Source organism: Phycodurus eques, chromosome 6 (assembly GCF_024500275.1).
Source record: "Phycodurus eques isolate BA_2022a chromosome 6, UOR_Pequ_1.1, whole genome shotgun sequence".
Classification (NCBI taxonomy): Eukaryota; Metazoa; Chordata; class Actinopteri; order Syngnathiformes; family Syngnathidae; genus Phycodurus; species Phycodurus eques.
Window position 1 is genome coordinate 30,872,221 of NC_084530.1, and position 16,021 is coordinate 30,888,241.

The 16,021-nt window shown below is 46.4% G+C and overlaps 1 protein-coding gene across 9 annotated transcripts in view; it reads right to left on the reverse strand.

Moving 5' to 3' along the window:
* Positions 1-16,021, reverse strand: part of slit2 (slit homolog 2 (Drosophila)) — a 97,205-nt gene that overhangs the window by 10,400 nt on the left and 70,784 nt on the right. For 4 of the 9 annotated variants that reach the window (XM_061679204.1, XM_061679197.1, XM_061679195.1 and 1 more), the window contains exons 12-27: positions 11,550-11,621; positions 11,237-11,380; positions 10,200-10,363; positions 8,353-8,370; positions 6,160-6,310; positions 5,989-6,063; positions 5,699-5,842; positions 4,897-5,040; positions 4,650-4,816; positions 4,010-4,142; positions 3,548-3,616; positions 3,201-3,272; positions 2,950-3,021; positions 2,808-2,879; positions 1,119-1,282; positions 244-276 (exon numbers count right to left, since the gene is read on the reverse strand). In XM_061679204.1, coding sequence (XP_061535188.1) covers positions 244-276; positions 1,119-1,282; positions 2,808-2,879; positions 2,950-3,021; positions 3,201-3,272; positions 3,548-3,616; positions 4,010-4,142; positions 4,650-4,816; positions 4,897-5,040; positions 5,699-5,842; positions 5,989-6,063; positions 6,160-6,310; positions 8,353-8,370; positions 10,200-10,363; positions 11,237-11,380; positions 11,550-11,621 — 1,694 coding nt within the window. The remainder of the gene's footprint in view (positions 1-243; positions 277-1,118; positions 1,283-2,807; positions 2,880-2,949; positions 3,022-3,200; positions 3,273-3,547; positions 3,617-4,009; positions 4,143-4,649; positions 4,817-4,896; positions 5,041-5,698; positions 5,843-5,988; positions 6,064-6,159; positions 6,311-8,352; positions 8,371-10,199; positions 10,364-11,236; positions 11,381-11,549; positions 11,622-16,021) is intronic. The other 5 variants (XM_061679201.1, XM_061679198.1, XM_061679202.1 and 2 more) reach the window with 3 other exon arrangements.

A 16,021-nucleotide genomic window follows, 5' to 3' on the forward strand; every position in this document is an offset into this window, starting at 1 on the left:
GGAACGGCAAGATAGGCTGCGCCAACGCGCGCGCGCACACAGACAGACGCTGACGTGCTCGTCGCGAATGACGTTTGCTTTTAGCGGTCAGAACGATACACGACAAAGGTTGAAACATTGGGCTTGAAAAGGAAAAAGAGTCACGGGGGTCAAGACAAGAAGGGAACCGGGCCGGGACAACTTCGAGCAAGTCGGGGAGGCGCCACTGAGGACTTAGGAGGAATATGCGATGGGCTACTTTACCTGGCACCAGAAAACCACAAGGCCCCGGGACTTCTACAGTGCGTCAGTTAGATTAGGTCAAAAATAGGATTCAGTCATGTGATCTTTGCCAAGAGCCATTCAGAAAAGTTCACAGTTCAGTTCACATTCAGTTGCATTCGATCGCTCGAGATGAGATTCAAGCGAAAAGCACGCTCACGCGAGCGCATTTGCCCGACGTAACATTTCCACGCAAATTGGCTTCAGACAAAACAAGAATAGAGTTTTCTCTAAATCTTTTCTGGGCAGAGCTCAATTGGAATCTTCGACTGGCGGTTTCCTCGTTCGCACTTCTGAGAAGTCTGAACACACGTTACAGACGAGCACGGCGGAACATGTGAGTTGCGCCATCCGGAGCGTTAAGCGGCATTTGCGGGAAAAGGCCATTAACGCCATTAAAGTCGCACGAACCTTCCAAAATCCAACCGGGCCAATATGGTAAGGCCTCAGCGTACCTCACGGACCGAAGCTCATCGAGGACGAGGAGCGAGACGACGAGGCGTTTGACGAGGACAAGTCGCGTTGAAGCGGCGTCAGACTAACTTTGCTGCACATATCATCAAGAAAAACCTTCCCGCTTCAACTTGTTCCGATTCACGGGTGCGCTTCTCTTTTCGCTTGCGTTACAGAGAAGAAAGCAAAGCGTCAAGCGCATCTGTGATGAAACGTGCGGCTGTCCAGATGCTATTTGATTGTTTTTATGTATGAGCGTTTTGACAGTGAATATCCTTTCGACGTTGTCGTCTCTCGAGTAGATTATTTGGATGATTTCGAAGGAAATGCCAAATCATTGGAGGTCGGCGTTTCCTGCGGTTCGTCTTTGCGTGACGTGCATGCGGGGCCGCTGGGCCGCGTACCTGTGCAGGTGAACTTCTTGGACGGCGTGGTGAGCAGCAGTTTGTCGATCATGTCGCCGGGCCCGGCGCAGCGGGCGATGCCGGGCTCCTTGTAGCCGCTCTTCACCCAGTCGGACAACCACTGCATGCGGCAGTCGCAGTGCAGCGGGTTGGCGCCCAGAGCCCTGCGCGCAAGCACGCACGCACGCACGCTCGTCGTGTTACACTTTTTCTTTTGTTTTTTTCCACCGGATAAACACTCAAATGAAAAGCATTACACAATGATCAAAATCTCCCATTCAAGGAGCAAAACATCAGCTCAGGTTTGCACCACTTTCAGCACAATGTCAGCCTCACCCTTTTTGCAAAACACGAAACGCACTCGAATACATTCGACACGGAAGAAAAGCTTATTGGCGGACTGAATTTTCAGAGCGATTGTTTGTGTGTGTCGTCGCTTAGAAAACAGGGACGTGTTTTCTCGCGATTCTCCATGTCCACTGATTCGGCTAGATGGAGAGAAATAATAAATACTGTCAATAATCTTTTCATCAGTCTGCAGTCTTGGTCTTGGTAAATGTACGCATTGTATATTCGTACTCCCTCCGTGTACTTGACTTACAGTACTCCAATCAGCGAGAAGTAGAATTGCGAAAAGTCTTTTAGCTTAGCGACAGTAGCGTGTCGTAAATGCTTGAAACAAAATCAAGTCGTACGAAATGCGTGTTTCATGTTTTTCTTGGTTTTGTTTTTTCTTATAAACGAGCGTATAGTTGTTTTACATGAGTGTTTCCTTTTACAACGTATCTGAGGTATTCTGCCACTTGCGTGTGCGTTTGTGTGAATCGTGTATCGTGTTTTGACAAAATGAGCCCTGATTTGAAAATCGTCTTAAAAGCGTTTGAATACAATTGCAACAAATTGATTTTGGGTTCACTTTCTATTGTACGATTGATTGTGGGCTGTCGCAAGTGTTAATGCTTTGTTCTAACAGTGAAAAGGATTTCATGGCACTATTTAGACGGAGCGCGCGACGCAGGAATTTCACAAATATTTGGAATACAAGTTAGGACCAAAGAAAGGCTATAAATCAAAATGAACGACAAGTTGCTGCAATGTGCTCATCGGGTTGGCTTTTTGTGCAACGAGAAACTCATTGTCGTCCTTTCTCGCCGCGAGAAGTCACGAGTCGAACGGCGGGGAAAGACGACATTTGCCGCCTGCCAGAATCTTTTGAGATCCGCAATTGCAAAATAGCAGGTTCTATTTTTCAGTATGCGTTTGTTCAACTGGTTTCATGTGCTCGCGTTGTTGAAAATGCTGCCAATGAACGAGTTTTTGGAATACACATTGTATACGTATGCTTAGAAGGGTCTCACTGTTGTGCTTACATGCCTGCAGGAATTTAGACATATTATTACTCTCTTGTATTCCCCCTCCTAATTTTTTAATTTTCTTTTCATTGTGCCTGTAATAGACCTTCATAAAATACAATTGTGTGGTAAACAGCAGACTTCGAAATAGGATCAAATATGATAATGTGACGATGATGGACCCAGTTACGCCGGAAAAGGTACTTGATTCGATGAGGTGCATTGGTTGCACCCGATGAATATGTGGTCAACAATTTTTGCCACAGCCCTCGTATTGTAACTCGTGAACTTGTGCACCTAAAGAAGTAGTCAGTGCGTGTGCGTGTGTATTCCTTACAAGTGTGACAGTGATGACAGATCTTTGAAGGCTCCTTCTGGTATCAGCGATATATCATTTCCATGCAGAGACCTGACAAAGAGTTGAGTGAGAAAAGTCTGGCTCGCTTTCCGTGTTTCGGCTCCACTTCGACGACACTCACAGCAAACGCAGAGACTCCAGCCCGTCGAACGCCCCCACCGGAATGCACCGCAAACGGTTGTAGCTCAGGATTCTTTCGACACAAATTAAACACGTCGTCATGGAGACATACAGTGGCACCGGGAAGTTAGCGTTTGTCATTATTTGCGTTCAAACGCTCGCATGGTCACACGTTGGTCCGGACAGATGCAAGTATGAATGCCTTACAAATACACGCACGCAGCAAAGGGACTGATGTAAAGCCAGACTCACAGGGTCAGCAGCTCGGACATGTTACTGAGGCTGTGGTTGGACAACGTGCTGATCTGGTTGTTACTCAAATCACTGAAAAGGAAACAATAACGGGTACATCAACGCGCACGCACGCACGCACACGCAGGTCGTCGGGGTCAACACGTGCCTCGTGCAAACGCACGATCCTAATGCAGAACATAATGCCCTTTTTGCCGTTGCACACGCATTTCGAGGCACACAGCACAGGTCTGTGACAAGATGCCGTGAGGTTAGTTTCGGCAGAGCGCGACGGACACAGGGCCGAGGCACGCTCCGGATTATAAACGTTATTTCTCGCCATGTAACTTGTGAGCGCTGACACTTACATGAGTGTCAAGTGCTTGTAATCGGAGAGCTCCACAGGAACCTGCGTGAAGTGGTTCCCATCCAGATACCTGACAGGTGGACGCACAGAAAAGTGTTATTTGATCATGTGGGAAATTCCTCATCTCCGACAGAGCGCGCAGTCAGTTCAGCAACGAGCCGTAATAAACACCGGAGTCGAATATTCCCACGGGCATCCTTTGGGAGTTGGGCTGACATCCTGCGCTGCTGTTATCAATCCGATATATTCATGGAGTACGTTAATAATGAGAGATTGCGCGATGAAATGCCTCAACGTTTCTGCCCAATATTTGTGCTGATAATTTGGACGGGGCAGCACGGCACGGACCGAACTGAAAGCCACAAGATCCGAAGTGCGCTCACGCGGCGTGAACGGGCCGACTGATGAGAAAGGCGACTTTTGCAAAGCCCGCTCAATAGAAACATTCAAGGAAATCACTCACAGCTCAGTGGTTTCTTTGGGCAGGCCTCTGGGCAGAGCGGCGAGTCCCTTGTTGCTGCAGCGCACCACCGTGTCCAGGCACGAGCACTCCGCCGGGCACCTCAGCGCCGGAGAGCAGCTGTTGTCCTCGCGCCCTGGCGCCGACGGGTGCCAGTCGGGGACGGCCGCGGAGACGGCAGGAACGACGACAGATTTATTCAATACTAACCTGCCGCTGCAACTACCGGACTCTTATTGTTGATACTTCTATTATAGCTATGTAGTAAATCTCTTATTGGCAAAAGTGCATCACAGCTTTATCCGAATGGAAACAACATGTGGAGATATCACAAACACAAACGGGGGACAGGTGAAAGCGCCACACAATAATAATGCTCAGCTGGAATTCATCAGAACACTTTTGTTTTTTTTAAACCACGAGCGCAGCAACAACAACATGCTTTGATAAAGTCAAGTGTGATGTGAGTCATCATTAAAAATGAATCGTATGTGAAAGGAGGGTGAGCGTTCGAAAGCTGCAGCGCATCGCTTCTGTCGCCTCCTATAGGCTGTAATTCTGCATTACAACAACAGCGCAACTTGAAACGCTCGTAAGTCAAGGAAAACATCAGCCGGAGATGCGTCATTTTTCCAGATCCTACCGTCTTCGCAAGCAAAGTCCTGGACGGCCACGTCCTGGATGGGGATCTCCTTCAGGAAGTAAGGACTCTGGCAGCGAGGGTTGCCCGTGACGATGCGCTTCCTCCTCAGCCAATCGCCGAGCCAGGCCAGATGACAGTTACAGTCGAAGGGATTGGCCAGAAGGTTGCTAGACGACGACGGACGGGAACGTTAATTTGCCCGCGGCGAACGCGGGCCCGCGAACGTCTGGTCCGCTCGGTTACTCACAGCGTGGAGAGCGAATGCAGCGTGTCGAAGGCGCCGGGGTTCATGGAGGTGATCTGGTTGTCGTAGAGCGACAGCAGACGCACGGAGCTCAGACCCACGAAGCTGCCGTTGCTCACGCAGCTGATGCGGTTGCTCCGGAGCATGCTACGCACACGCACACGCACACACGTACACGCCGTTGAATTTAGCCGCCGAAGAAAGGCGCCGACTGGTTTCGGGACCTAACCCGTGTCCTTCGGGGATGTCCCCGTCCAACTTTTTTCACTCCTGATCCCATAGCGATATTGCAGCCGTGAGTTTTGGCCTCTTTGTTTGCCTAAAATGAATTTGCCCCCCTTCAACGTTTGAATGCACGCGTGCAACCGTTCGATGTTTCTGCACTTTTTGCACAACTTGCTGTCCTCTGACCAGACGCGCATTAGCAACATTTCAGAGAAGATCAGATTAAGTTATACAGTAGCGCCGTTCAAGTTTCGCCCGAAAGCCGAATGTACTTTTTTGCAAGTCGTGCATTTGATGGGGTTGAGGTCAGGGCTCTAACCCGGGCCTCGCTTTGTGCCCGGAACAGAAAAGGGCCTTGTCCAAACTGTTCCCACAAAGTTGGAAGTATAGAATTGCGCAAAATGTCTTTTGGGTTGAAACATTTTGATGAGGCTAACCCGCTTGTTTTTGAGGGCTCCACAAACATGACAGAACTAGAGGCCGTCCTTTCATAATTGTCGAATTGATGAAGAGTTACGTGTCGCGACCTTTATCCAGATGGCGTATTTGCATATGCATGTGTGTGTGTGCGTGTACCCACAGTGTGCGCAGGCCGCTGAGTCCCTTCAGCATGCGCTGATGTACATTTTCCAATCTGTTGGAGGTCAAAATGAGCTCATTGACCCCGGAGGCTCCTTCGAAAGTGCCCTCCTCTATGTCGGCGATGCGGTTATTACTCAGGTTACTAGTGCAGGAGGAAGAAGAGCAAAGAAGAGTTTGAGGGCGCAAAGATCCGAGAGAAACGAGGAAGTAACCCTCTGCGAGGATGACGTTTTGGTGACTCGTGTGCGGCTACTAGTTCCAGTTTGGCTCACTACTCGTCTGACTCACATCTTCCTCAGCTGGGGTAACTTTTTGAAGATCCCTGTCGCCTCAAGCACAGTAAATTCATTGTTGTTCAGGCGCCTGAGGAGAGAGAAAATGTGTTCGGAGGACAACCGCAGAGACGAAAGCTGACGCGATTTCTTCTCAGACGACGACGACGACGACGACGTGACTCACAGTTCGGCGGCGTATTGAGGGATGCGGTCTGGTATTTTGGTCAGCTTCTGGTTGGAGCAGTCCACCGTGGTGCCCTCGCAGCGGCACTTCTCCGGGCAGGCCAGGTCGGCGAAGCAGTCCCCTCCCAGCTTGCTGCGGTGATCCTCCGTACCTGGTCACAATCACAAGCGCAGCGTCACTCGGCGTCGAGCGCGAATCGCCCGCCGAGCCGACAAAAACGTCCATACGGGCTTTTTTCATCCTGGCCAACACATATAGGAGATTCGGGTGAAAATGCTCTCACACCCTGGCACTCGTACTGCAAACACACGCACACGCACGCGGACGCTACACAGGCCGCTGCGTCTTGCGTCTTGGCCATGCTGCAGCGATTGGCAGGGCCGTTCCATGGTGCTTGACAGAACCATGTTCCACTTTTAGGAACCTGGCAGCCACATGGTTAGATCAAGCACAAAGGAACAACCTGCGGACTGACTGCTCCTCCGCTGGAATACGGGGAGGGGCGAAGGGGTTGCGGCTGCGAGCGAGGGACGATAGAAGGAAGCGCCTATAAGTCATTTCCCACAAAGTTGCCCTAATCTTCGTGACAGAAATGCGCGTCACAAGGCCAATTTTGATGACCCCTGAGGGCGGCTGCTGCAAGGGCGAGAGGTCGTTTCCAACCGGCTTCGCAAGGCGGACGTTAGCGGACAAGCGACAAAGCCAACATGTACGCTGGCACCTCGGGAGTTGAGCGTCGCATGGGAAATGGGCCTCCGAGGCTGCGGTGCGCAAAATATGGCCCGCGGGCAACAAAAGGCCTGCTCTGTCCTTTATTCCGGCCCACCAAGCATGAACTTCGTCGGGAGCCCTGTTCTAGTTTTCCCCCTGAAAAATTGGGATTGTTTGTTTGTTTGTTTGTTTGTTTCATCTTCCGTTCCGCTTATCCTCACTCCGGTCGCGGCTGCGCCGGAGCCTGTTGCTTGTTTCTTTCTTCATCATACTCATGTATTTGAATTGGTCTCATTCTTAACTGGTTGATTTATAAATTACATATTGATCAAATAAGAAGGAAAATAAACCATTTTTTCATATACGTTTAACAATCTGATTTAGTTTTAAGGAATAACTGAGTAATTCATGACATGAAATAATTGAATTGAATAAAAAGACAAGAAATGATTTTACTCATTAAAACATTTCCACATTACATATTATTTAATGAATCTATTAAACATGGTAAAATAATTACAGTTAAATTAATGACAATATAATACAATAAAAAAAATAATGAATTATTTCATGATCAAAATAAACACTTTTTTTAGATAGATTTTTTTTTTATTTAATAAGTGGTGAATTCATAATGAAATTAATCATAAATAATACAATTTAAAAAATCAGAATGAATGACTATTCTATGATTAAATCAAACTATTGGACACGTTTAAAAAACGATTTTTTTTTTTTTTTTTTTTTTTTTTAACCTCTCATCTCGGAATGGCCTGGCCTATTTGTCGATTTGAAAAAAAGCACTAATGTTTGCCTAGCCCCCAAAATCACGGAACGCCCCCTGATGAATCCTGCAGCTCAGCCAGCGTCCAATGATTCTCAGCCATGGACGACGGCAATGAGATCTCACCGTCATCTCCACGTTTTTGTTTTCAGACCAAACTTGTGGGAAAGGTCTCATAGAGCGAGCGATGGGAGGAGATGTCAGTCAGTTTGGTAGAAATGAAAAGGGAAGGATGCGTCAGGGAAGGGGGAGGGGAGGACAGTGAGGGACGTGAAACTCGGGGCTGGGGAGCAGATCATTGAAAAACACAGGGAGGGGAATGGGAATGGGACGAAAGAAGGAAGCCGAAACCGGGAAGGGTCACTAAAAAGCGGGCACGAGAAGGAGACGCTGGAGGAGCGGAAGACGGCCGCATTCACGGACGCAAGAAACGGGATGCAAGAACCATTTGAAGGAGTGGGAGGAGAGTTACGGCACAGATGAAACCAACACGAGCTCGGACTTCCAGGAACACGCACGCACGCAGCGCACGCACACGCAGGGAAAGATGGCGACCGTTGGGTGTCAAGGCCGCGGCCATTTTGTCGTCCTGCATAAACGTACACGGGGAGGCACGGGGGTCAGGTCAAAGGGCAGAGGTGAGTTCAGGAGGGCGAGGTTTGGTTTTTGACGCGGTTTGTGGCGCGCGTGCTACTTACAGCCGACACGGTGCACTCCTGAGTGTGTGAGCGAGCCGGGACAAGGGAGACAAGAAGGGACTCGACTTTACTCAAAACTGACAATTTGACAAAAGCACATTTTTGAAATACTTCTCATGAGATGTACCGAACATTTTGTGCAAGTCATGTACAACATTCGACTTTTAACAAGCTACCAGCACCAAATGGGTCAAATCATCCAAACTTTCAACTATTCCGACCGTTAGCAAGCAATAGAATCTCAACTACGGCGCCTCGTGTAAGGATTGGAGACCTAATGATCTGTCTGAATGTTTTGTCAACTTTTAAAAGGACGATGTTCTTAAAACGTGCAGCTTTTCTCCGCATGTGGTATCTGGGCTTTGAAACACCTTTGACCCCCGGTGAGCTTCAGACTTAACGACTGCGGTGAACACGCACGCTCGCACGCAAAGCCGCCGGCGGACACGCGGCCGTGACCGTCCGATCGTTTGCGCGTGCGAACAGGACCGCTGGCTAAAAAAGTCGCTAATTGCGCCGCAGGTCCGTCGTGCAAAGCTTGCGAATGCAATTGTCACCATCCTCGTTAGAACGAGTGTTCGCGATCATCTCCTCGTGCATTTTTTCAACGCACACATTTCCATGCGTTGAGACAGGGCGCTGAAAACTAAACTGGGGGGAGACTTTCTAAAACTACATTTTTAACATCTGCACGCTGATGGGGAAAAAAGAATATTTGAAGAAATCACCACGTCGTGGTAGTAAAATTGGAACGCTAGAAGAAATCCAAGTCAGCCGGGATCGGCTCCGGGATGGACGTTACGAGGATCAAGTATTAACATCGGGAGAATGACATGTGACTTTGTCAAAAAATCTTAAGTGAAGAAACTTTAACAAGTGACATAAAACCATCAGGTGAAATAAATCTTTTTAAAACAGCTCTGTTTAGACGATGAAACAATCCCATGAAAGGAAGCATTTTGTTTGATTCTTGAATATGTGGCCATCCTCCCAGTTATGCATTCGACTCTAAATTCTTCAAATTCCTAATATGATATGGAGTATTTACTGTACACTGCACGATATATTATTTGAATGCGAAACATAACCAATAATGTACAGTGATAGGTTGGAATAGTGAACAGTCATTTTTCACTAATCGCGGTCCGGCCTAATCCTCGCGAATTGCGGAAGTTCGGCGAACTCGTCAAATCTTATCCGTCACTTCATTAAGAAACAGAAGCGTCAGCGTTGCTTCTTCAGGCTTCTGATTGGCTAAATCGCATCAGACTGCTGGAAACAGCAAGGTCACAACTGACGTGGCCGTCGAGCGGAGAGGATGCCTCGCAATCTGTGGACCGCAGAGTGAGCACGGAACGCTGTTTTTGAACCGGAGCCTTGTCCGTGCGGACTTTGCATACGTTAGACGGCGGTGCGAAAACTTGTGACGCTTGTGTGAAGAATGCCAAAGGTGTCAGTGAAAGACAGCATGGCACTCCAAACTGTGAGCGCATATTCCCGGTGGCTGTGATGGACACACACACGCACGCACGCACACACGCACACACATGCTGGATGTACAATACCTGCAATGAAATACTGTTCTCTAGCTATTGTAGGGAAACAAAGAGAGAGTGACAGTGAAGGAAACAACACAACAAATCAAATACTGGATTTCAAGAGCGTACTCTTTGATTCTGTGTGTGTTTGTGTGTGCATGCAAAGAGAAACAAATCCGAGGGAAACCAGCAAGCAGGAAGACACAAAATGAGAGCGAGACGGGAGCATGTGACGATTACGCGGCGCGTGGGCGGGCCGACGTTCAGTCAGCGGAATAACGACGCGCGTCGCGTCGCGTCGCGTCGTACCTGAGCAGCGGAACTTCTTGCTCTTGATTTGCCCGATTCGTTTGTTGGCGAGGCGCCGAGGGCTGGTGCAGCGGGCGCCGCTGGTCTCGATGGGATTGTCCTGCAGGTAGTCCGCCAACCACTTCAGGTGGCAGTCGCAGATGAACGGGTTTTGCGCTAAATGACTGCGGCACGCAGGTACACACACACACACAGAGCGCGCACACGCACGCACAACACACGGAATCTGTCAGGACGATCATCTGCCGAGATGTGTGAAGCATCGTCATATCGTGTATTCGTGTTGCATTGAACAAGCGCCAATGATTGGACGGCGCCTCTTTAATAACGGCGTGCTAATACTTGTTTGATGCTCAATACAGAGGAGAGATCGATTTCGAAAATGATTGTGTGCGCATCCTGTGTTCAATTTCATCGGTACTGATATGGTTTGTGTTGCTTGAGCTATCCATAACGTTGTCTTTTTTAAAAAAAATTGAAAAACACTTCTGCCAGCAAAAAAAGGATGATGTAGTTTTCTTGGTATGTATAATAGACGCACCATTTATTTATCTAAATATTTAGAACAAGTTCGTTCTGCGAGTGACGTGTGACATAATCGTCCGCATTTGAATTCTGAGAGAAATAAACAGTAATACTCACAATAAGGAGCCTCAAATCATATTTTAAAAAAATCATTATTCAATAAATATGAAATCCCGCTAATTTGTAAATGTAATGAATGAAAGATTCCCCTTTCCTATCATTGATTTCATCAGATCATTTTGGACGGTATGGAATATTGTATCGCGATCATCCGTCCGTTTTCGATCGCACTTCTGTTCCGTTGGGTCGCGGGTCAGCTGACTTTCGGCGAGAGCCGGCGCGCGCGCTCGACTGGCCGCCAGCCAATCACGAGGCGCATACGGAGCAACAAGCGTTCACACTCACGTTCACTCCCCAAACAATTGACAATCTTCAACGAGCCGAATATAAGACGTGACAAAACCAATCCGCTTTCGATCATTGCCGGCGTCGAGTATGCGGCGTTTACATACAGCGTCTGTATGGCCCTCAGCGATGAGAAGGTTCCCTTGGCGATGGTCTGGAGCTTGTTGTCATACAGCGAGAGAAGGTTGAGATTGTGGAGGTCCTGAAAGGCGTCCACGCGCAGACACGCGATCTTATTCGCGTTCAGCAACCTGAAGGGCAGAAAAGGCGCATCGAAGGTTGGCCAATGACGACAATCACGGCCTTTCCTCTTCTCGTTCTCCGAGCGGTGTTTTCTTTTCATCACAGTGACCACTTTTCAGCTGAACATCAATTGCAAAGTGTTTGCAAAGGAAAACGTGTGCCTGTGTGTCGACTCACAACAGCTGCAGAGAAAAGAGCCCTTCGAGCAGCCCTTTGGAGATCTCCGTTATTTTGTTGCCGTACAGAACTCTGTGCAAAACAAACACACGTTCAAAAATGATTAGTAGTCGTATGCTTCATCAGGGTAGGATGTCAATTATCTCGACAAATGATCTAAAAAGTCTGCACACCCTTGTTGAAATGCCAGGTTTGTGAAATTAAAAATGAGACCAAGATAGATCCCTTGGAAGGTCTTTACACGGTTAAAACTGTGCAACTCCATTAGAAAAACAAAACAAAAACACGACATCTTTAGAGAGGGCAAGTAAGAATAAACAACTCACATAATATGTTGAACTGGGAAATATCCAATCACATTCAAATTTGGGTTAAATGGGAAGCAGCAGACAGTTGCCAGCAGTTCAAGCGCCCAAATAAAGTTTTTCGAGCAGAGGCCTGAAGATTTTCTACGAACACCGACGGCTGTTGCCAGCGGGTTCGAATTCCTTCCGCCTTGACTCAGGCCAGCTGAAGAGAAACAGCCCGCCCGTGCCGCCGCCGTGCTTCACTGCAGCGATGCTCCTCCCTGTTGCGCTTGCCGCGCTGCCCCCAACATACCTTTTGCAATTATGCCCAAACTTGCTTTCATGGGACCAGAATGCATCTTCCCAAGCGTTTGGGAGATTTCAAGTGTTTTTCCCCCCTCCTTTGTAAGATGAGGCTTCCTTCCGTCTTGCCTCCCTGCCACATAGCCCGGTCACGTGAAGAACACGAGATTGTTGTCACACGTGCTAAGCAGCCGGGACTGGCCAGAAATTCTTGCAGCTCCTTGACTTTTCATCCATTTTGAAGGGACCCCCCCAGTTCTTTGTAATCTCACTCTACTGTCTCACATACACATTCGACAAATGATGTTGACTGTATCGCTGTCATCCATCCGCGTGTTTTTCAAAGTTTTCTTTCAATGGGTTGAAGGTGAAATGAAGTTTTTTTTTTTCAAATCGCAAAAACCTGGCATTTGAATGGAGGTTTTCATATCCAGTGAAAAAAAAAGAACTTTTATACTGTTAGGCACAAAATGATGCTTGACAATCTTTATGTATTTGGTGATTCTTTTAGCAGAAAAGTGGAAAAGACCTTGTCTTAAGAGATACCTGCAATCAAAACCAAAAAATGTGTTACATTTGAACAAAACCTATGATGATGATTATTATTATTATTCATGCTCTTTCTGAATATTCCAGCTAAAATTCAACAAATGACACAACAAGCTGCGAGTCTCGGAGTTACCGAGCCATGGTGAAAAGGTCCGTTTGATTTAACTGATGATAATTTTGCTGTCACGATGGGCATCAACAACCTTTTTCTGTCCATTGCCAGACATCGTATACAAAATACAGAAATATCACTTGATATGTCTCAAAAAATATTTTTTTGGGTTCCTTATACAACACTTAACGTCACGAGTATGAATTGGTCTTTCCAAATCCAAAGCAAATCATAACAACAGATGTGATCTTGTCCAGAACGTTTAGTTTATTTCTGGCAGATTCACTTACATGCATTCCTTAGTAGCATATCAGACATTTTTGTTTACCATATTTTTAGTTAAATACTTTCATATTTTCCATTTACATCCATCTATTACTAAAAGCTTGCAAAAGCTCTCTTTGATAGAGGTTATATGAAAGTCATCATCCGGCTTGATCTGTCTCTACAAGTGGACAGAAGACTTGTAAGAAATGTAATCCGAAGAGTATAACGTTATCCCGTCATTTCTCGTGTATAACGTGCACCCATGTATAATACGCACCCCCAAAGTTGACCTCAACATGCTGGAAAACCCTTCTTCCTATGTATAATGCATTTTTACAATGCATGATTTTGCGTCTCCCCATATGATCAAAACGTAGTATTATCTGTGTTTTGTTAGGTTTTTTTTTCAAAGAATTATTATTAGTTAAGCACTTTATTTGAACACGTAATACTTTCTTTTTGATTGACTTGGCTCTTATTTTGAAATTCACAGCCCTACTTTTATTTAGTAAATGAGTAAACACACAGTTGTGCTCATATGTTTGATTAGCCAGGCAGAATTAAGAAGACGGGTACAATTCTTTTAAGAAAACACGAAGGACCAGGCGAAACACATCAAATTTGATTTTACTGGTATTCAAATTAAACGGTCAAGCATTTCAGAAAAGCATTAGCATAAAACAAAACATAACCATAAATAAATTAATGATGATGGTTGCTGTTCAGTCATCAGTCATATTTAAAAAAATAAAATAAAAAATACATAAATTATAAATTCTGCCAGGGTATGTAAACTTATGAATGAAAATATTGGAATGTATAACCACTAGGTGGCGGTGGCATTTTGGAATGAAAGTGCACAGCTTTTTCATAACCACTGGATGGCGGCATACATTTATAAAATGCAATTCCCCCCCCCCCATTTACCCCTATATCCATGTATAATGCGCACTGTTGACTTTTTTTTTGGGGGGGGGGGAATGCGTATTATACACGAGAAATTACGGTACTTTAAATTTATAAATTTAAAAAAGTCATAGTATAGCCCGAATATAGTTGCAATTGTGGTGAGCGAATGTCAAACTTCTCACATGATCGGCGCTTTTTAATGCTGTGCCGCCTGAAGGGTCAAAGGTCACGGGCACTCAAGGCTGGTTTTCCGCCTTGCTGTTCAGGGGCCGAAATTTCTCCTGAATCATTTGACGAGATCATGGAGCGAGGATGCTGAAATCCCTAAATTCCTCGCAATTGTACATTGAAAAACATTGTTGTGAAACTGTTGGACTTTTTGCTCACGCAGTTGTTCGCAAAATGGTGAATTTGGCTCGCCCCGTCCTTGCTCGTGAACAACTGAGCCTTTCGGGGATGCTCCAATCATGACACTCAGCGCTTTCCAATGAACCTGTTCACCTGTGGAATGTTTCAAAACAGATGTTTTTTGAGCATTCCTCAACTTTCCCAGTATTTTGTTGCCGCTGCCCCAGCTTTTTATGGAGCGTGTTGCAGGCATCACATTGAATGAGACAATATTTGCAAAAAAAAACATAACGTTCATCGGTTTGAACATTGAAAATCTTGTCTTTGTAGTGTGTTCAATTGAAAGGATTAGAAAATGCATGTATTCTGTTTTTATTTACATTTTATACAACGTCCAAACTTCACTGGAATTGGGGTTTATGTTTTTCTTATCAGTGTGTACCAACTATCCCTTCACAGTACTGTACCATGACCAAAACCACGCAGCAGGGAACAAAACCAGGCCCTTAATAATGATAATAATAGTTGGCCGTTCTTTCCATGTCACAAATTTTAAGATCTAACAAGGTGCCAACCAATCCATTCACGTCACCATATTTAAGACATAAAGTACAGCGAGTGGGGAAACAAAAGCCTCCATAAATCCGCCAGTCACCAGCCGCGAGGAATGTAGTCTGTTATCGGAAAAAAAAAACTCTTCACGCTTACTTCACACACAGGTCAAGAACCCAAACTCCTTTCTCAACAAAATACCTTTGCGCACAAATGCAATTACTGTTCATTGCTACGCCGCATGCCGAGTGCGTCTGCGTGTGCGCGGACATGTGTTTCCATTTGTCTTTTATTTGATTGTGCTGAATGGCGACCCCCGGGAAACACACACACACACACACACACACACAAGCAGACTCATTTTAAATGGACATAAGATGCAATGCACGCGCACTGCCGCCGAATGTAGGAGTCGTACTGCAAGTGATGCGTCAGCAAGAAGGTTGGCTGGGCGGTGAACGTGTAATGAGGTGGCAGAAGCCTCCATTCAGCAATTCGGCATTTATAAATGATTGATTGTGGAGAGGCGAGATCTTAACATAAGTCCTTCACACGATAACCACACACGCAAAGTTGACCGTTGGGTCGGCGGTGAGGTCGTTCGTCTCAAAAGAGAGATTACACCGATTAGCCATCAAATGTCTGCTTCGATCGCATTTATTTGACACGCCGACACATTCGGCAGAAGTCTTCCCGTCTCGACTGCAAATGTTTACAAGACAGTTCCAGGTCGCACTGGGCTCCAGTCAGACAGATCGTATAAACTTTTGCTGCTGGGTTCAATCAGCTTGCCTGTGACTCATCCACAACTTGCTTCTCTATTTATTAGTGCGTGTTTGTCAAACACTTTTGCATATTTCTTGGGGTTTTTGACAGATGGGCTAACCCTTGCGAGGCTGTTGGATTGGCCAAAATACACTGATACCCTTTTGGACTCGGTAAAATGGAATATGGAAATCCGGAGTTGTTTTCCCCGTTTTGCCAATCTTGAAGTGTGTCTGTGGGAATTCTGGCCCATTGGGACTCGCTGTTCAAGTTCATCTGAAAGTTTGATGTCGAAATCAGGGCTAGATTCGAAGTTCTTCCACAACAAACTTTTCCAAGTATGCCTCGATGCGCCTTGATTCGTGTACTGGGAACAGCAA